This window comes from Fopius arisanus, unplaced genomic scaffold (genome assembly GCF_000806365.1).
Source record: "Fopius arisanus strain USDA-PBARC FA_bdor unplaced genomic scaffold, ASM80636v1 scaffold00029, whole genome shotgun sequence".
Lineage (NCBI taxonomy): Eukaryota > Metazoa > Arthropoda > Insecta > Hymenoptera > Braconidae > Fopius > Fopius arisanus.
The window spans coordinates 653,325-675,394 of record NW_011887768.1 but is presented as its reverse complement, the minus strand read 5'-3'; the positions used below and the strand labels follow the sequence as shown (position 1 = coordinate 675,394).

Sequence of the window (22,070 nt, the reverse complement as noted above, 5' to 3'; positions counted from 1 at the left end):
GATGAGGGGAAGGTGATAGTGACCGCCGCGCTGTCTCGTGCTGCCTGAGAGAACTTGTCCCCTGCTTCTGGCTTGACAATACCTGCTTGTATCATACCTTACTCTCCTCCGTTTTTTCCATTGCTCAAGCAACTCTATCCATCACGTTCCCAGCACGAAAATGGTGCATGAATGTCCGCGCACAGCTGTTGTTTACCGACAAATGCGTGTCAAAGAAACTCTGTTCTGGATTGGTGGGTTCAAAGATTTCCCAGCACGAATGATTCCATCGTGAAACAAAGTGCAAACATACCCCCCTAAAAAAAAAGTCCACTGTGCCCCTCGACACCGAAACATACACAAAAGATGAAAAAACCCATCGACGAATGCATAATGGTGTCGTATCTCCGTAAAAGTCAACACAAACGCAACTAAAAACAGTGTTGGGAATTGATTGGTCGAGCAAGCTGAGGAGAGTAAAAAAAAAAGAATAATAATAAGCACGAGCAATCGATGGCAGGGAAAAAATGATTGAAAACGTGCCAGTTATGAGTGACCAAGGAAATTGACCTGAAGCCGTGTTTCTCACTTGTTGAGAGGAGGCCAACACATGATACATTTTCTCATCGCAGTCATTGACCAACGATCGAAAGGACACTGAGGTGAGACGAATAAAAATCACCAAAATCATTCAATTACTGCTACGTCATTACCCCAAAGAAAAATTCCACGACGATCATTTCACTGAGTTTTCTAGTTACACCTTGTTATGTAAATAAGAAGATTGGTGAAGTAGTTTTTGTTTTGATGTGAGCGTGGGTTTGTTTTCATTCTCACATGTTTGTGTATTTTTGTAAGGGCCTGGTGGCCTTCGGTTTTCCAGACCGTATGACGATGAAAAATATACCTTACTCCGAAAATCATCGAGGCTTTGGCAGTGACGTCATCTAAGTTGAGACAGAATTCAACTTGTATGCACGACTCTGCTATTTTTGCAATGAGTAAGCGTCTTAGTGATGAGGTCTTGATCTATTATTTGTTTGGGGTTTTGAGGTTAACATTAGGACTTTAATAGTTTTCGAGAATTGAATGAAATTCAATGAACTCTGGTGATATTTGATAGGAATTGAGGTGACCAAAAATGAATGCAAGAACTCAGCTGTTCGAGCTGAGCATGGAGGGTCGTCAGGTTGACGAGGCAGTAGCCTCCATATTCCACAGTGTTCTCTTCCACCGGAGCTTAGGAAAATTCAAGTACAAACATGAGGGCAGCTACTCAGTTGGCACTGTTGGCTATCAGGACGTTGACTGTGATTTCATTGACTTCACTTACGTGTGCTGTTCATCAATTCATCTCGATCAGACTCTGAAACGAGAGATCTCTGGATTCTCCGAGGCATTGAGATCCACAGATAGTCCAGGCTCAGGTCAAATATCCCTTGAGTTTTTTCAAAAGAAGAAAAATCGTTGGCCCTTTCAGCCAGAGTGTATACCCTGGGAAGTGTGGACAGTACGTCTTGAGTTAATAAAACTAGCGACTGAACATGAACGACAGATTTGCAGGGAGAAAGTCGGAGATTTGTTAACTGACAAAATTTTGTATATAACTGAAGTTATGAATCGTCACGATTATCTACCGAAAATGCCGAACCAAGCAGAGCTGGATCTCATCTTTGATACGTCGTATCCAGATATTCAACCTTATCTATTTAAACTATCATTCACAACGTCAGGACCATCTAGCACGACTATGGGGAATACTATGAAAAAACTCATTAAAGAGACTCTGTCCATTTAGTCGAGTATTCATCTCAGTGTTATTGGAATTTAGTAGTGAAGTGGTCAATGGAGAGAGGTGAGTCCTGAATGAACAGTTTGTCTTGGGAAATATTTTTGAAAGTGAGAATTTCTGCGCGCAATTTTACGGATTCTTACTGAAGGTCTCCGGATACTCAGAAAGTAGATTAAGCTATCTCTCTGAAGTTTACTCGACCATTAATTTTCGAAAAATATCTTGAAACCCAAACGACACAGACAAATGAACTGTGCGAAAAGGTACTTAGTAAATTCAATTAAGAATAATGGGAAATTAGAGAAGTGATTGAGTGAACAACATTGATTATTGCCAGAGCGTGACAATTTGTTAATGATTCTTGTCGCAAAATTTATCGTTATTTTTGGTGTCTAGTGCTCGCCTGTTATCGAGAGAATTTGTGATTCCTTTTGCGAGAGTCGACGCTGGAGTAATTAACGAGAGTTCGTACCTTTCATAATTGAATTGATGCTATTATCATTTTTTTAATTTCCTAAAATATTCAACGGAATTTGTCTGCCTGCGGTTAAAAATTGCGATTAATATATTTTTCGAAAATTTAAGTAAGGGTGAAGCGACTTTGACCATTTTACTTTGGGGGTCTCTGTACACCCGTTAGGTTCGGAGATATTTGCAAGAGAGTCTTCACTGGATTGTTGAACAGAAAAAAAATGTGACATGAATCCAAAACATATTGCCGATGATTTCAAAAGTTTAAATAAAGGGTTTAGAGGAGTTGATCGAGATTTTTTTTGTAATAGAGTAAATACTTTCTGTATAGCTGCTTATGTAGTAGACAATTACCAATTGATTTAAATTATTCTGTAGTGCGTGGTGCTGGAAATTGCATTGTTCATCATGATTGACTAATCAAGGCAATAATGAGTGATGGTTGGAAAATCATTAAACAACATTTTTTGCAAAGGATTTTCAAGGATACAGAAATTTTTTGCAGTCTCTTCAAAATCCAATGACAGAGAAGAAAGAATTGTAAATTTTACAGAAAGATGGATAAGTTCTTTTCAATTATCAATCCAATCGTAATTTTCAATTGTTTAAAAAAAGAACTTTTTTGAAATCTAATCCTCACGTTTTGAACTTTTTTTCTCGGGGATGGCTACTGACATATTCACGAGATAAATCATCATCCCTATTTACAATTCACTACAAAATCGACCATAAACCTTAAAAATGCTGAGGTTTTAACCAATAAAGCCCCTTGATCTCATCTTGGAGTGTCACAGATAATCTCAGTAAACTTTTCATCAATTAATCACGTGTAAGAACGTAGGAGTCATAAAATACTGGATAAGATCAACTGATTAGTACAAATTGTAATGAAAACTATTTCCTCTCTAATCACTGCATAATACGAGACAGGATAAAAACAACAAAAAATGACAAATTTTAATCCAGAGCTTAAGTTTTTATGAGATACCATGGTGATAGAAAAGTGACACAAGTCTCTCGCTGCCTAAGACATCAACTCTGTTTGAAAATCTAGGTGTATAGGAGTTTTAAAGAGCTATGTACTATTTTTTATTTCTTCAGTGTCCATCATCATTTTTTTCCTCTAGTATCTGTCTGTAGAAAGCCCATTCGCCTTAGTCGAGCTATTGCCAGTGTAGAATTTAGGTCAATAGCATCGGCTTTGTATATCTATTGGAAAGAGAGAGAGAGAGAGTGAGAGGAAGAGTAGGGAGTTTCAACTATGAACGAACAAGTTCTTGAGTGTAAAGTCAAACTAGTGAGATGCAAAGAAAGTGAAAAAATAAATGGAGGAGAAGAAAGAGAATGAAAAGAGTGGGAGTCCTTTAGTATCCTCATCTGTATATAGATGTCAAAGATGTACACATAAAAAAAGACATGTACAATGATTTTTTCAGTCAAATGATAGTGGGAGATAGGTCAGATATGATCTCTCGATTATTCTGTTGGTATCTTAGGACGTAAATTCAAGGAGTAGGCTATAACTTCGAAAAATTTTGCCCGCGCAGAAATGGAGATTTCTGAAAAAGAGATTCTGAGATCCTGGGGAAAAGTTCCTTTGACATCTTGTGCTAAGATCATTTTGTAGATAGGCAGCTACTTATACTGTTATTGGGTCTTTCTACAATGAGTGATCAGAATACGTGTTTTGGAGAACAAAAGGCCTATGATACCTTGGCCAACTAATTGGTTCTACTATTTGCATAATAATGAACTTTTCAGATCGAATAGCTTGTGATTTTCTGGAAGTATCTCCTATTTTCACTTGGCTCGGTATTTTGAAGCTCGCGCAGGTGTGATAGCTGTGGAAAATTATTTCTGTAGGAAATAGCAATCAAAATCGTGGGATGAGGTGTAGAGTTGGTGTTTAACGGAAAATCTATCTCTCGAATAATTATCCCACGTCAACTATCATCACAATTAATTAATAAATGCACGTATTATATTTATTTTATTTTTTTTTTCATTTAATACGAAGTGATCTTTATTTAGGTATATCGTTGTATTCTACATTTTTAATCCTTATTATCACTCGTCAGACTGATGATGTAAATAATATTTTTTGTGTAAGGAACGTAAAGGGTGGAGATGATTAATCAACGAGCAATTTAAACTTAATTCTCGATTGCACAGACATACGCAATTATAGTCCAATGTTTTATTGTAAGAAATCGAAGATTATAAATATTTCTAATTGACGGAGAATCAAAGCATTATAAATAATATTATAAATAAATGAGTGTGAATGAATTTTTTTTTTTCGTCGGGTAAGCGGGATAGTGCTTTTACAATATTGAGAGGAAGAGTTTAGGTGTTTGATTATATTATTTGAAGATAAATGTACAGAAATGAATAATAAGACGAGATACCAATTATATATTTCAATTTTTATTCAATTTTTATTTAATCCTATACCTGCAACGGAAAAAAAAATAGAAAGAAAAAAAAAGAAATTTGCTTTTAGGTTTAAAAAATTGATGGCCAACAACCTGATTTTTTTTTTTTTATTGATTGAATAATTAATACCTTTCGACGACTGTTTCTCAAAGAGCGAGGGAAAACATTTGGAAAAAAGAATAAAACAGAATACAAATAAATAATTTCTGCTTACCCTGGGGAATACCCTATAATCGTTCCACCTTTGATCCTCGACAGCATATATCCTGCACTAATGACTTTGCTTAATGAGCGAACCCACAGCAATTAACTCACCAACCGCTTCTCCTTTTTTCTTTCACGCAGTGAAAGTTTTCTAGCTTCATTTATGAAAGGTTTTTCTCTAACTTCCATCGAAGAGATGTCAATTAAGTTAATTGAAGGGACATCTCCAGATTTTCAGACTGACACGATGGATTTGTGTATTTTGTATCAGTTAATTGTGCAATAAATTCGGAAAACTCTATTTTTTTTTCTGGAAATCGAGTTTTTCGCTTCTGCATTGATTGTATAAAAATTCATGAGCTCTCGCATTATCGTATTACATTGTAGTGACAAAATTTTTTTTTTCTTGCAAATTTATGCAGCTTAAGAGAGCACTCTTCTAACTATTTTTCACTCTTGGATTAAAGTTAATCCCGGCGCAGTAGCAGAATAATCGGGATTCATTTGTCAGTATTTACTTTTCCCGAAAATCTTGGATTTTACAATCTTCGAAAAAGAAAATTCTTTAGAAAAATTCTCGAAAATACTAAACTGAAACGAATTCATCCACCCGAACTCCACTACCTCCCGAAAGATAAATAAATTTGTGATGCGGATACTCTCCAAAACAAAAATCAACCGAGTCGTTAATTTTTTCAGCTGTAGATTTTCCCATCGTTCCCAAAACTTCCCACCGAACATGCGTAGCACCTCATTTCCCAAATATATCTTTCCCAACTTCTCATTTGTGTTTACTCTCTTTATTCTCCCGGGTAGCTCGACTTAAATTGCCGTTTCTATTTTTTTATCTGCGAAGAGAAAACAAGAGCGAGACAAAACGAAGATGAGGCAATACTTTCTGACAGTATGTGACCAAAACAAATTTTGATAAATTATATCTATCCCTCGTCTTTCAAGATAGAAATAATCTCGTAGAAATTGGATTTGTTATCCATAAAGCAAAATAATCGCTGAGGACCATCGAAGTTCTCTTCTGGATTGCAAACGAGCATCGAGTGCACTCTGATACCATAAGCCTTCGATCCTGATATTATCATATTACCCAGGAAGGCACGAGACATGGCTTCCACTGGACTTATTGGTTTCACCTATCAGACAATAAGCTATTCAGGAGAATAACTACGTGCACGCTGAACCCCAGTTTTCTCCTTACAAATATCGAAATTGACTTGACGAGATGGAAATACCAATGCAGCCCTCTGTGCAATGTGCGTGGGTTTCTACCGAGCTACCGGCTACGTCAATCACCGATATGACATGATTGTATTATTATAAGTTCTACGTAAACCAGAGGAACTACACCACTCGACTAGTGCATACTCCACATTTTCCTGACTCATGACAATAAAATCTGGACGGAAGCAGTGGAATCTATAATTATAGGTAAGTATAAAAATTTATGAAAATTGTTGAAAATTTTGGGGAAATTTGGATTTAATTCTTAGGTGGATGAATTTTTATCGGGATTGGGGAAATCCAGAGGACTAAATTATTGTTATGTAGTGGAGTAAAGGCGTGATGTATCGCATACGCTTGCGCGAAGTCTCCACCAAAGTCCTCTAAGTCGCCTGGATGGTTGTCACGATTCAGTCGCCAGGCGATATTTGAACATGTTTCACCACCGGTCACCAATAATCGACACTTGATCAATTTTTTACATCAAAAATTGTAATTGCTACGTCGTAATTCAATCCGAGAAATTGAAGTCTTGCCGCTTCTTCGGGTGAATTACGAAGAGAATGCTCAACGCATTTGATGTGGCATTTATTAATGAAATTATTACACGCTTGTAATTTGAATGTAATTAAAAAAAATCTTAATGGGACTGTTGCGGGTTTGTCGTTAAAAGTTGAAGTGTCGGTGCTGGAGAAGAAAATAAAAACATACGAATAGTGTGATGGAAGACGAAAGAATTGTTGAGGCGAAAGGAAGAATAAATTCATTTTTATCGATTGCCTGTGCGTTTACGAAAGTAATAAAAACTTTAATAGTAATATCAATGATATTTGTTCTAGTTTTATGATTGAGTGTATTGAATAAGCTAGTTTTCAACTTTGAAAGAAAAAAATCAACTTTTTATCTGTTTTCCGAAGTTGTGAACTTGTGTTACTGAGTTGAATAAAACCTTATGTTGTGGAGTGAGGAGATACGAGCATAAAGGTACTCCAACAGGTGGCCGTAATCCAGCTCACACGATTCTATCCCCACGTCCGGTGCAGTTTCAGTACTTTCAGACAATCACAATTCTCGGAATTATCATTATTCCTTTCTCCCAAAATTATCTTTTGCTAATTAAATTGAACGTCAGAAACATAAGGTAGAGCTAGAAGTGCTTGCAGAGCTCCATCCGCTGGGTAAACAAAGGAACACTTGTAGGATTGTGGAAAATTAATTAAGAAAATACGCCTGATGAAGGAGATAGCGTTATAAAAAGTTGAAAGTACAAACGAAAACCGAGTCGACAAGTTTTTCCGGAAGGGGAAATTTTATCAAGAACTCTGTGAACATTAGGTAATGGAATTTGTCAAGAAGTTTTTCAACTTTTTTCGAGTTTCCTCGCTGAGAAATTTGAATTGTTTTCCAATAAAAAATAATCACAGACTTCAGAAAGAACTATGAGTAAATATTGAGATGCTCCAGAATAATATGAATTGCCTCAACACTCGGACTGTGAAATAGCGATGCACAGACCATCCTAAAAACTGATAACATCAAAGAATCGAGATCAAAGAAGCTTCTTCATAAAAACGAGCGCGCGAGAGAGAATGGAGCTAGGAACCATTATTAACTATTATTAATAACTATTCTGATACACAGTGGGTTTGACTTAATGACTTGAGAATCATAATACCATAAATCGTGAAAAGACCTTCACAAAATTAGACCCACCGACTTGAGACTCCTGCAAATCTACATGATAGTGCAGTGACTAAACAACAGAATCTAAAATTCATTTCGACGAATTTGTCGAGAAAAATTCGACTAAACCGACGACCTGCTGAAATCCGCCAGTCTAATTTGAGCCGATAATGTCCAAAAGACCCTCAAGTGCAATAAAAATTCCCACAAGTCCCAAATTATGGAATTAATCACCAGCATCAGCTTCATCACGTATCTATTTTAAAGACAGCTGTCAAGATGAATACCGAAATAATTATTACCGAGTCAACATTCTTTAATGACTCAGTTCAAAACATCACAGCAGATTACTTAACGTCAAACATTTGGGTCCAGGGCTTTTTTTATCTGCTGTACGGTGGAATATTTCTGATAGGAATGTTCGGTAACGCTTTAGTGTGTTATGTAGTGGCTCGAAACACTCAGATGCAAACAGTGACGAATTTATTTATAACAAATTTAGCACTGAGCGATGTACTGCTGTGTGCACTAGCAGTACCATTCACACCTTTATACACATTCCTAGGTCGATGGGTGTTCGGTCAAACTCTGTGCCACCTAGTGCCATACGCCCAGGGTGTCAGCATCTACATCAGCACATTCACCCTAACGAGCATCGCGGTTGATCGTTTTTTGGTGATAATATATCCATTCCATCCTCGAATGGCGATCAGAGTGTGCTTGGGCATTATCCTAGGGATTTGGGTGATTGCATTGCTGTTGACCCTACCGTATGGACTGTACATGACTCTTGAGGAGCCCTACACTTACTGCGAGGAGCATTGGCCCAGTGTTCGATTGCGAAAATTGTTCAGCTCGTTTACCTCGATACTACAATTTGTTGTGCCATTCTGCGTCATCGCTTTCTGCTACATCTGCGTTTCTATTCGGCTTAATGATCGGGCTAAGCTCAAGCCTGGAAGCAAAACCAGCAAAAGAGAGGAGGCAGATAGAGAGAGAAAGAGAAGAACCAACAGGATGCTCATTGCTATGGTCACGATATTTGGAGTTTGTTGGCTACCCCTCAACATGCTCAACGTCGTTGATGACTTTTATGCCGATACTAATCACTGGACGTACTACAGGTTGTGCTTCTTCATAACTCATTCCCTGGCAATGAGCAGCACCTGTTACAATCCATTTCTCTATGCCTGGCTCAATGACAACTTCCGGAAGGAGTTCACGCATGTATATAAATTGTTTATTATCGTTATAAATCATTCCGTTCATCGAATTTTAGAAATTTAGTGGTAATGAATTTAGCCGGCGGGTTTTAACGAGAATACTGGCATCATCGGGTTTTTTTATTTATTTTTTTTTTTTATCTATTCCGTCGGCGAGTTTTCACAGTCGGGCATTTTTTTATTTTTCAATTCAATTTATTCTTCGAAACATTTGGCTTCCGCGGGTTTCTGAGATCTAGAGTAATTTAACGATTGAAACCGCTGAAATGCATAACCCGCAACTTCACGCGGAAAAGAAAATTTGAGATTCACTATAAGCCCCAGAACGAGCATTCCACTTCTGTTGTTATTTCATAAGCACTTAAATTCTTGTTAAATCTCATCACTCGAACTGTGAAAGAAAAAATTGAATGTATAACTGAAAGGGATGTTATATTTTTCTGTTTAACAAGAAATGTTACCTGGAGTAACGCCGAGGTATCTCTCGTGGAGAAATGCAATAAGCTGTGGCTATGTTTTGCCAATGTCGAAACTTTATCATGAAAATAATACTTTTTCTTTGAGTCTAAAATTGAATTTCAAATTAATACCTTTTAAATCTTTGAGGTAACTCATTTTTTTTCACTGTTTTTGTAGATTTAATTATTGATAATTAAATGTAATCATTTGAAATTTAATTTAAAAAATCAATTACACTGTCAGTAATATTCCGTATTATCTAAAATTACAGGAATAGATATATCAATTGATTTGAAAAAAAAAGGAAAATCGAGGGGTGAAAGTTTTGAGTCTATTCCTGGAATAATAATTTTTTTTTTAAAGACTCTATTTTTTTCTCTTCTCCCCATAAAAATTGGAGTACATTCCCGTGATATTTCGTTAAGTGCTTACTCTCGGGGTCGTATTCGTGGGAATTCAGTGGATTGAGTGCTTGTATGGACTTCCTGTTTCAACTGGTTTTTTACAATAAAAAAAACGTGAGCATTGAAAGGTTCCGAGTGCAGAATGTCTAGAATTCAAACTAAATGGTACAAGTATTTCAATGCGTGGAAACACGAAAGCAACCACTTACTTTATAAACACAAATGGCGGTCAAGAGATATAATAATATCGGACTCGAGGGATGATGTGATGTAATCACTTTCTATTAATTCATTCCGCTATAGTGAATTATTTCAAGAAATTCTAGAATCGTACTGGTCGATTGAAAAAGTCATCGATTCATCAGGGATTTTTCCTCTATCATCTATTTCCAACGGCTCGTTATTTTTTATTAACCCGTTGTGATCACGCGTTGGGGTTTGAAGTACGAAAAATTGTTAAGAATAAACAAAACTCACGGAATATATAATGAAAAAAATATGTTGTGAAGTTGAAAGGTACGATACGAGTCGTTTATTTCATCTCTCTTTTTTATGAGATCCCCCGAAACTCTGAGTGAAAATAACGGAAAAAATGTCATCCCAGGATTTTGTTTTGTTACGTTATTTTTCTTGTTTTTTTTTTTCATCCCCAGAACCAGTGGTACATGGAGAGAAATATCCAAGAAAAATTGTGGACCATTTCGGGTAATCCGCAAGCAAGAATTATTTTAGGTGAATTTCTATAGAAATATCAGAGAAAAATCTGAAACGTTCAATAAATTTTCGGGTCTACCACAATTTCGTTTTTTTAATGCCCGTTTTTGGGGGATATCTCGGAATCGAAGGAACATGCAACATTTTTCACATGAACATTTTTTATAGAGAATGAGGAGAGCTACAAAAAAGGTATTTACGAAAAAATCACGATCTTCCTCCAATTTCGAGATATGGGCTGAAAACGGCCGTCGAAAAAAATGTCTGAGGATAATTTTTATTGGATTTTTCCCTCCGCGTGTAATCCGATTCTATCGTGAAGAATAATTCTCCCGATATTTTTTCCTCCAACACAGCAAGTAAATGGACAACTAACAAACATGTGGCATCTGAATTATTACCGTCGATTCGTTACCTACTGATTCCGCCGTGATTTTGAGAAATTAGTCGTAATAAGAAGTGATGTGACGTTTCCGGCAATTCGATACATTATCGTTATTTTACAATTTCGTGTACAGGGATTCGAGGTATGGATTCAACCTATGCAATATGGAATTTGCGAGACTAGCGTGATGTTGAAAATATTGCATTTCGACAAGTTCCCCGTGAACTACTCCAAAACTGAAAAAAAAATTCAAAACATCATACCATAAAACCGCGCAGATTGCAATTTTTAATTTTTTGATTTGTGTGGGGAAAAGCAAAAGAAAAATTCTCTGGATGAAATGAAACAATTTCCTTCTCTAATTGCCCAGAAATATATTTTTGGAGATTATTTCACTCTGCCCCATTCGTCCTCAGTATATCACACCTGTCATAAAATTTTTTGTGGCAATTGCAATAAAAATTTCGCTCCATTCGTCCACGAGCTCGCAACAACGTCGAATTGATCATCCTGAATCTCATCTCGAGTGCTTTTACTGAATTTTTTCCCTTTAATTTCGTCACAAAACTCCATTTACCTGAAATCAGGTTGAAAAAATTGAAATCATTCAGAAAAACTGATGAGGACACAATATTTTTCTTCTGAAACTGTCAATATTATTCGAGTTAATGGAAAAACGCAAAAACACTTCGAATTATTTGAACATGCATTTTGAAAGTGGAGTGAATGAAACAGTCTGTCAAATTCTCTTTATTATTCGGAATACTGGCGATTGAAAAATGTTTATTTTTCCACCATTCGACGAGATTTATCCATTAACATTCTCAACATTAAAAAAGTAGTATATCCCAGTACATCCAGTACATTCAACAAACAAATAAGTTGAAATCAAACAATTCCGTGGATTTTGCACAATTGTCTATTTAATTCACCGGCCAGCTGTTCAGACAATATAAATATTTTACTCATACAATACACACTCCCAGAGTGAAAATAAATAATTGACTATTAATTAATTTCTCAAGGAAATTGAACAGGCGAAACTATAAATTTATTTAAATAAAATATTCATTATTTTCCTCAATGTTCAAAGTGACTTTTTTAAAATTTAATCATTAACATATTGAAAATCATTTTATTCCTTTCTAGCGAACCTCAAATTGTTGAAAAATAATTGACAAATTTATTTATTTATATCTGAAGTATGAAATTTTAGGAGGTGAAGAATAATTTCGAATGTGGATAATCCATATCACCCCAGCATTCGTAATTTATGACGAATGCAAATTAATTCAACGAAATGAAATTTTATTCCACGTTTTATTATTGACAATTTCACATTGTAGGTACTACCATTCATAAAACCGAGAAACAGCACTCCACGAACAACCGAGGCTTACAGGAGTGAAAAGCTGTGCAATGGCAATGATACGGTACAAGAGAGTCTTTTATCGAGTCTTGCATCAAGATCGAATCAAACGAGAGAGTCTATACAACTGGAATCAAGGCCAGTATTGACGCCTGTATTTCATCCGACGGAGCGCACAATCAACGAGTTCACCGACGTCGAAGATGTACTTTTATAAAAGCAAATAGTCCCAGTGAAATGTCATCAATGAAAAAAAAAAATGTGAGTTTATTGATTGTTTCGTCAGTTACGTTGTACTTTTATATTTCTCTGCCCTTTGTGCACGTCTTCGCAAGAAATTCCAAGGAACACTCAGTACACACATCTTCATACTCCATTTCACACTATTTATTCATGAGAAAAAGAAAATTTCACGAAATTATATTAGTGTTGGAACGCCATTGAAGGATCTCAATGGAAAATTTCAGAGTCATAGGGGCATGACTAATTTTGGGAATCCCACATTTTTCTGATTACCAAACAAAATGAAAAATCAACTTTTGAATATGGAAAAGATGAAACATCAACTCGGGGATTTCCCTTTTTCCCTTTTCCCCTGAGTTGATGTTGGAATATGATAAACATGGTATTTCCGAGTACACTATCTCCTAAAAATGAATGGTTATCAGTACCCGAGGCAGAGCTACTTAGTTTAAAGAGAAAACAGGGAGACCAGACTTTACAAGGATTGTTCAATATTTTCTTTTCATGCTCTTTTAGGCATGAATATTTCAAATATTTTCTGAATATTTGCATGAGAAGCCAGGATTATTTCCGAAAAACGTCGTTTGAAGACTGAAATACAACCGAGCCGGAAAATCCTTACGGAAAAAAACGAAGAGTTCCAAAAGCTGATTTTCTTTATTCAAATTTCTACGTTTGTTTGGGATTAAACCGCTCTCGAGTTGCGAGCACAACGGATTAGCAAATAACTCCTTTTCCCTGGACTTCCCCATTATGTTCAAAAAACCTCCGTCGAGAGATTTAAAAAAAATATGAAGATTCACATATTTCAGTATTTTTTTAACAAGAATTAATTTTTCTACGATTAATTACTCCGCTAAAAATTCACTTGACGTTTCGTTACTGCGAATATTAAAAAACTAATTACTGGCAGCGATTTTCCAACGCAAATTTTATTGCACTCACAGAATAATGACTAACTGGATTTAATAACTGCATTATCAGTGGCGGCCCGGGTAAAAAAAAATTGTAATTGGAATGTTTTTTCCAAATTTTTAAAAAATTTCTGGAAAACTTTTCAGAACATTTTTTTTATGAAACAAAAAAATATCAGAAAACAAAACAGTTTTATTTTTGGGAAAGGTTTTGAAAAATTTTTCAAGAATCTGAATAGGAATTTTTTTTTTGTAATTTAGATGGCGTTTTTTTTTGAGAATATTAAAAAATAAAAAAAGTAAGAAAACAACAGTATAATTAAAAAAAAAATGATATTCGCAAAAATTTCTAGAAAATTATAAAAAAAAATTTCCGAAATAAATGTTTAAAAACTATTTCAAACCATTTCCTAAAAATACAATTGTTTTGTTTCCGATTGTTTTTTTATTTCAAAAGAAAAATTTTCCGAAAAGTTTTCCAAAAAAGTTTTGAGAATTCGGAAAAACTATTCCGATTCCATTTTTTTTACCCGGGACATATAGGGTCATTATCAATTAACGTTTGATCGATCGTTTCGTTCCGGCCAAATTTCAATTAATAACCGGACCAGATGGAATTTGCAAACCGGTTAAACACACAACGGTCTATTATATTGCAGCAACACCAGGGACCACCTGTATGGAGTGTTCATCGCTCCAATGAATGAAATATCGTACATCGGATGATGAAACTGAGTATCGAACGTCGTGCGACAGCTTCTGGTCCTTCGGGTAGCACCTGGTGCCAAAAAATTCTGGCACCAGGTGACCCCATGGAGATTATCGCCGATCGAACGCTCATACAATATTGTATAGTCTCTTCTCGTACTTCAACATTTTCCAACCGATTTCGCTATTGAAAAATTATTTCCGCCCTCTAAAAATTATGGAGAAGTGCTAATCATCCAATCAACCCCTGAGATCACTCGCTGGAGCCAAGATGTGACCCAATGGACCCGAAAAATCAGACAATAGTGTCGATTGTTTCAATGCACTTGTTCATTGATTGTCAAATTGTCTTGAGCTCGTGTGACCGTTTATCTCCTTTTGGCTTGAAAAACGGACCGATCGAGCTCCAGTTAGGAAAAATATCCAGAGTCTCCTCAGGAGTGTCGAGAGAATTGTAGTCGTACGTTCCCAGAGGAGAAGCCGAGAAAAATCCCAGGAAAGCCCAGGAATTACTTGGGATATCCCCGAGGAGTTTTCACTAATCATCCACATGATATTTATGGCACGGGTTATCTTTCCTCTTTCCTTTCCACTGATAAATTCCTTATTTATCATTTTTAAGAGTCTTTCAATATTCACGATAGGAATTTATGAATTTATTTTATTTTGGTCATTAATTGTTCTCGCAATTTTATTAAAAATACATCATCAGTTCGAAAGTTTCAAGACAAATTTATTTTGTTGTAATTCTCGGCGTCAATATTTGTAAACATTAAGTCTTGAGAGTAAAGATGATATTACCCTTGGGGTAGTCAACATCTTGTTGAGGATGTCTCGGGGGAAAAATAGTTAGCGCGATGTTAAATTCTTTTTCATGGTACTTACGACAGGGAAATGTAGGAGACATAAAAAGTGTCGAACGGTCATTCTGTGTTGGACTTGTCAAGGCTCGATACAAAAGGTGTCGATCCATTACAACAAAAGACAATATCTGTCAATAACCTCGGAGACCCGATGAACAGTCCTTCATCTTTGAATTTCGTGACACAAATGCTGAAGACGTAACTCAGAGAGAATGAAAAATAAGATTGGATTAAAAAGGAATGTGTTATCTGCCAATTCAAGACTGACTTACCCGGGTGAAAAAAAATTGTAATCGGAATATTTTTTTCCAAATTAAAAAAAATTGTGGAAAACTTTTCAGAAAATTTTTTTATAAAACAAAAAAAAATCTAGAATTCTACTTCAGAGTCATTCGAAGATTTTAGGATCAGAATCCATTGGAATCAGTCATAATTCTTTGTAACATGATTTATCAGTCGCACCAAGAGACATATAAAAAACAGTAAACACTTCCCATTTCACCCGCGTATAATCCCTAGCATATGCTTATCGAAAAAAATCGGCGTGAGTTTCCCCAGCCTCGACTTCCCTGCCTGAAATCCGGGATTGAAAAATTTCTAATAAAAGATTCCGCCAGAGGAGTCGATACCCACGAGATCAATCAACTTACTCATTAATCCCCAGATTAATAATAAAAATAATTTATCCGCAATATCGATGCGCACAATTAACATAATATCGAATATTTATTTTTTCTCTTATTATTTGTCGACCTCCGTGCGCGATTCCATTACCATTTCAATTATTTTCCGTTCAAATGGCTTTTTTGGTACCGGAAATTTGCGGGAGACAATGCAGTGATTATAGAGTGCCACTAATTAATTCGGTTGAATTTCGGGGAATAGGTGTACGGGATTATTTCCTCAATTGGAACAACCGGCATTCGGTGTCAAATGTTACAACATACGGTTTTAAGTCAGTCAAATTTCGTAAAACCACGAACGTTGATACGGAAGAGTAAACAATGTAATTGAAATGGGAATATACCACATCGACATCAAATCTGGACGTCCATCGATCGAAATTATGATCAAATTTCAGTCTCTGGAAATATAACACTTTACAAATAATACTCAATAAACAATGCCATAATGATAATGATAAATAACTCCGAAAATAATTAAATTTTCTATCTAAATCTTCTCTGTTATTCGTTATGCCCTGAATTCTGGGCTATTATATCCGTCCTTCAACGTCATTGGGTGTGATGTGAATTCCCGAGAGTAATGTCCCAAAAATAATAAGTTCTCGAGAATTTATCATCCCGTCATAATCTGCATCATTGCGGTGGGAATTATTGCAGAGAGAAGTATTTAATAAAAATGACGCACCTTCTCCGGAGTGGAAAATGGTTACGAGGAAAATTTCGCGGGATTATTACCGAATTTTCTCGGAAGATGCATGAAATTTTATTATGAACCTCGAGTGCACGGTGATAAATATTTGATTTCGTAATTTTTCCCGGGATTTTTCGTGAAAAATTATGAGATGGCGATTGATTTCTGGGAATTTTTACTGGTCGCTATCGTTATCGCTGCAATCGATCCTGTATGTGCAATCGATCTCCATTGGATTAGTCTCATCGAATAGAGGTTCATCCAGATTAAACGATTATAACGATTTTGTAAAAAGAATTCAATGGCACCCCTGGGATAATAGAAAAATATTGCCCAGGAAGTTACGTTGAGGGAATATTGGTCGTTTTGAGATACTTTAGGACGAGAGGAGAATAAACCCGACTCGATGGTCCCAGAAAACACGACATTATGTATACATACACATAAATTGTATATATATACAAATATATATAAGAAATTTGAGTGGCACTTGTTACTGAATTTAATGACACGCTGGACAGTAGTAAAACCTTAATGCGATGCGACATTGCAGATAATTTTCAAGAGAAAGTTTCTACGAAATAAAAACAAGTTAATGTTAATTAATCTAAAGCTAATTTGTTATTTCTCTTTGTGTAGTGAATATCGAAAGCTGAAAGTGCAGGCAGAGACTCTTCAGACTCCCGACACAAAATGGAAAATGCATTCTCACTGACTCAACACTTTTAATAATCAATAAAATTGTGTCAACTCATGTTAAATAATTATATTCCTTCAGTCAAAAAACGTCAATTACCCTAATCAAAATTTCTAGCCGATAATTTGTCATCTCTCAGTTAATTACACGACAGTATATAACGGGAATAATAAAACAGCTTTATTATCGGAATTTGCTTTTCTAGTTATTAAGTTTTAATTAATTAACTCGGTATGGTATCATCCCGAAAATAAGGGGTAGGGATGGAACTGTAATTTAGATCGATTTAGATTGAGTTGGACTGAATGACAAGGGACTTCTCATTTATTTGCGCTTTTCTCATCAATCGCGAGGAGTGTACTCCATTTTTGTCGAATATTAAAGAAAAGATTTTTTATTTAACAATTCAATGGGTGCAATGTTGGGAGCTTTGTTACAGTGCATTGTAAACATTCGGTAAAATAGAAAATGTTTGTATTACGTGATGTAAGTAAATTATAATTATGGAAATCAAGTTAATAAAAAATTGTGTCAGGACCACTGAGAGCAAAAGGAATGTAAATAAAAGGCTTTTGTTTATTTGTAAATCTCATTCAATTTATTGTTATACCCAGCAAAAATTTCACTTGTTGACAATTTTTTTAAACAATTTTTACGTGTGAAATGGGGATTTTTTGGTGTTAATATATTTATTTGATGGAATAATTTGGATTATGATTTATATGGTGACTTAATCATCTTAATCAATTACTTATTGCTTCGCGTGAGCCTTGAGTTTCGTTCTAAATTAAAAAGCTTAATTAATCTTGACCTTTCTTGCATATTTCGTCGGGCACGTGGTGTTAGCTGGTGCTGTATTTTCTTCAAGTTACATACTTCCGGTGTTCAGATGATATCTGACGGCTTCCCAGGGTGATGAATTGCCTGGTGGTGAATTTCGTGAATTCCACGGTCAAAGAGGAAATTCAAGTAACACGGGATCTGCAAGTACAGGAAAAGACTATTTAATGTTTGACTGGATGGTGGATGGTATATCTCGAATGAAAAATAGCTGTCAGTTTAGATTAAGATAACATTTTGCATGAGGGGAATGTTTTAGCCGCATATTAGATGAAGTTCTCGGAAAGGCAATGGCCAACTGCTGGTCGTGAATTCGATTCTCGAAGGAATATTATATATACCCGATATTTATTATTTATTTCATTTTTTATGGCATCGAAATTGAGAATAATCACTGAAAATAAAGGAGAAATTATAATTGGGAAGTGTGTGGATCGTGTTTGCAACCTGGGTTAAAAAAATTGTGATTGTAATATTTTTTCCAACTTTTAAAAAAATTTCTGGAAAACTTTTCAGAAAATTTTTCTTTTGAAACAAAAAATAATCGGGAAACGAAGCAATTGTATTTTTGGGACGTTTTGAAAAATTTTCCAAAAAATTCTTTCCGAAATTTTTTTTTATAATTTTCGAGAAATTTTTGGGAGTATAATTTTTTTCCTATTTGATTTTTCAATATTCCCAAAAAAAACGACATTTAAATAATGAAAAAAATATTCTATTCAAATTTTTGAAAAATTCTGCAAAAATTCGAAAAACTTTTCGAAAAATAAAATTGTTCTGCTTTCCGTTTTTTTTTGTTTCATAAAAAAAATTTCTGAAAAGTTTTCCAGAAATTTTTGGAAAATTTGGAAAAAATATTCCGATGAGAATTTTTTTTTTACCCGTGAATTCAGTTGAGAATGCGAACAACAATGGGCGAATAAATCATTCCAGTTATAAATTATTTTCAACACGTATTGTGGACGGGAGGCATCGTATAACTCATGCCGCAATGAGCGTAAATGTGATAACAGATAAACTCGACGTTTGTCGAAAATATAATTTTTCGAATAGTAGGTTAATGAGGTGTGAATTGGAGGTAAAGTAAAGTAAATTTCCAGAAATGATTACTAGGATTAGGAGATATGATAAAAAAGAATTTAATAATTTATTAATTTAATGAACTAAAGTTCTTTTATTTGACCATTAAACAATTATTGACTACTCGAAATTTTTCCTGAATATTTTCAGAATGAAAAATTTTGAAAAATTATGAAAAAATATGAAAAATTATGAAAAAATTTGAAAAATTATGACACCGCCCGTTAATTTTTTCCTTATTCTTTTCCTTATTGGTTAATTGATTTCCCTTTTGTTATTTTTTGTTTGATTTTTTATTTTGTTTTTTTGGGGCCGCTTTTAGGGTTGGGCTTTTTCCTTTTTGCGGAATTTTGTTTTTTTTTTTCACACCTTCGGTCCAGAACCGACGACATGGATTTCTCGATATAAAGCTGCATGAACTTTTTCATCCTCGTAGTTTCTTTCTACCAGAGGGGAACTTTAACCGCTAATGGAGGGAAATCGATACGAGCAGTTAGAGCTTTTGCAGTGTCGTTAACGAGAAGTCTGATAGAGGAATGAAATCAGGGAGAAAAGTTGGAATGAAGAGAGATAAGGGAACTGGTTTGCATTAGTAGTGCGGTGGTTATCAGAGCTGATAAGCAGTGATTTTCGATGACAGAGAGTGCAGTAAAATCGATTCACGAAATAATTTCCCGAAATTTTCAATTTATAAAAATCAGATCAAGTCATTACAACTTATTGATTTTTATTTTACCACGTTGTCGATGATCCCAGGGATAAAATACTTCCTCAGATAAATTGGAGACTTCCGTAGAAAAAAACTTTTAACCCCAGATTGGTCCACCATTTCTTGTTAATCCAACACCTGACTCAATTTTCTTCACAACCTAAGTTAGTCAATTCCCCCCTATTGTCGAACTGGCACTAACTCCAACTAATCCGACAGACGTATTTAAGAATGATAAAAGTTGGTCGGGAATGTTATTGGGAATTCTTCGATTCTCACCCAAATCGAAGAATTTTCTCATTTGCCTTTTATTTATCCTCGATTTCTTTTCATCTCACTTCTCTACTCTCATTCTACTCCGTTTATTTCCTCCGCAATTCCATCCACTCTGACGATTACCCAATGACCAGACCAGAACTCTACCTCTCTCGTAAGCTACCATGAAAATGAAGATTGAACGTCAACGAGTAAATTCCTGATCTTGCATAATCAGGTTTTCAGGTCGATTAAAGACATGGGTCAACATTCACACCTCAGGGAATCAATCTAATTCAGCCCTTGTTGAATTACTAAACAAAATCAAAGCCATTATTTTTGTCATTTTTCCACTCATTCTTGTTAACATGAAATTATTATTTATTAATCATTAATAAAAAAATTCAATGCGATTTGTTAGGGATTAAATTTTCGTCACTTCGTCTAGCCTAGCAAAAATCCATAGAATTCCATCCCAAATTTAATCTTTATCCAAGATAAACCCCGCAAAAACCTATCCGCGAAAAGTCAGAGCTCGTAAATCTGCAAATCTAATATCCGCGGGTAAATTATCCTCCCGCTTTTGACCGCGAGTTTCCTAAAATCAAGTAGAATAAATTTAAAAATTTCCATGACGATATCTCACCTGTTGTGGACAGTCGCCCATGTCTGTATATAATATACATCCTATGTATATATATATTAAACTATTCAAGATAGAACTGGGTGTGGGAGGACTATTGTAGGACGGGGTGAAACCCTTTAGAATAGTCGCTCCCGGTGGCTCAATAATTTTTCTCACTTGCACACACGACCTGTGCCCGAAGGAAGGAAAATGGGAAGTTGGAGAGGAAGTGCAGGTGAAAAGAGAAATGCTATTCTCAACCATCTACAGGACATTGTCGAAGATGTATGAGGAACATTGGAAACAAATCGAAAGTACAACAGAGGAAAAGAAAATTGTAGTGGAAAGCCAATGCTTTTGTTTGGGAATACAAAATGAGATGGGTATGTCGCATGTATACTCACTGCATTAGAAATGGTGGGTATCGGATGAACGAGGAAAGCATTAATTAAAAACTCGGATGAATCGCGTTCTAGTGGTAGGCCCAGTATTATAGTCCGACATTGCTTTTACCGATGTGCAAACAGAGGCGTCATTATCAGTCTAGTCTTTCTATCATTACCTGTCCTCTTTTTCAAGGGCTACGCCCTTATTTTATGGACTTGTGCACAGGCTAATTCTTTTTTTTTTTTATCGCCAATCGCCATTTTTATTTTCGGTACGTGGCCTCAATAATGTATTTACCAATCACCAAAGTACCGGGAAACCATTACGAAAAGTGGAATTGAAAAACGTGTCGCGAAACATAGTTTATTATTTTATAAAGTAACACGGGTAAAAAAAAAAGGGAATCGGAATTTTTTACAAATTTTCGAAAAATTTCTGGGAAATTTTTAGGAATTTTTTTTTATGGAACAATAAGTCGGAAAACAAAACAATTTTATTGTTTGGAAAGGTTTTGAGAAATTTTTCAAAAATTTGAATAGGAAATTTGTTTTCATAATTTAAATGTCGTTTTTTTTGAGAATATTGAAAAATCAAAAAAAAAAAATTGTATTCGCAAAAATTTCTCGAAAATTACAAAAAAAAATTTCCGAAACAAGCTTTTGAAAAATTTTCCAAAATATTCCCCAAAAATCCAATTATTTTGTTTCCCACATTTTTTTTTGTTTTAAAAGAAAAATTTTCTGAAAAGTTTTCCAGAAATTTTTTGAAAATTTGGAAAAAATATTTCGATTACAATTTTTTTTTTGCCCGGGAAAATATTAATTATTCGAAATAGTATCTGTTAAGGTCAGTGTATTTATTGGGTATGAGTAATTGATACAGGAGTATTAAATAATGACTTTTCGTTGGCTGGTGCTGTAAACCTGTCAGGTATTATTACCATCGATATATGTTGTAATTTATTCACTGAGGAATCTTGAGGTGCAAAAACATGGATATATGGACAGGTAGATATTA

General features: G+C 35.1%; 2 protein-coding genes across 2 annotated transcripts; both read left to right on the top strand.

Moving 5' to 3' along the window:
* Positions 1–64: 64 nt before the first annotated feature.
* On the top strand, positions 65–4,666 carry Atg101 (autophagy-related protein 101). The gene is made up of 2 exons (XM_011302773.1): positions 65–641; positions 1,103–4,666. Exon 2 carries the CDS (start codon positions 1,121–1,123, stop codon positions 1,775–1,777), a length of 657 nt encoding a protein of 218 aa, XP_011301075.1. The 5' UTR covers positions 65–641; positions 1,103–1,120; the 3' UTR covers positions 1,778–4,666.
* A 1,884-nt stretch (positions 4,667–6,550) lies between these two features.
* On the top strand, positions 6,551–17,707 carry LOC105265333 (prolactin-releasing peptide receptor). The gene is made up of 3 exons (XM_011302772.1): positions 6,551–9,028; positions 12,333–12,616; positions 17,100–17,707. Exons 1-2 carry the CDS (start codon positions 8,081–8,083, stop codon positions 12,570–12,572), a joined length of 1,188 nt encoding a protein of 395 aa, XP_011301074.1. The 5' UTR covers positions 6,551–8,080; the 3' UTR covers positions 12,573–12,616; positions 17,100–17,707.
* The last annotated feature ends 4,363 nt before the right edge of the window (positions 17,708–22,070 follow it).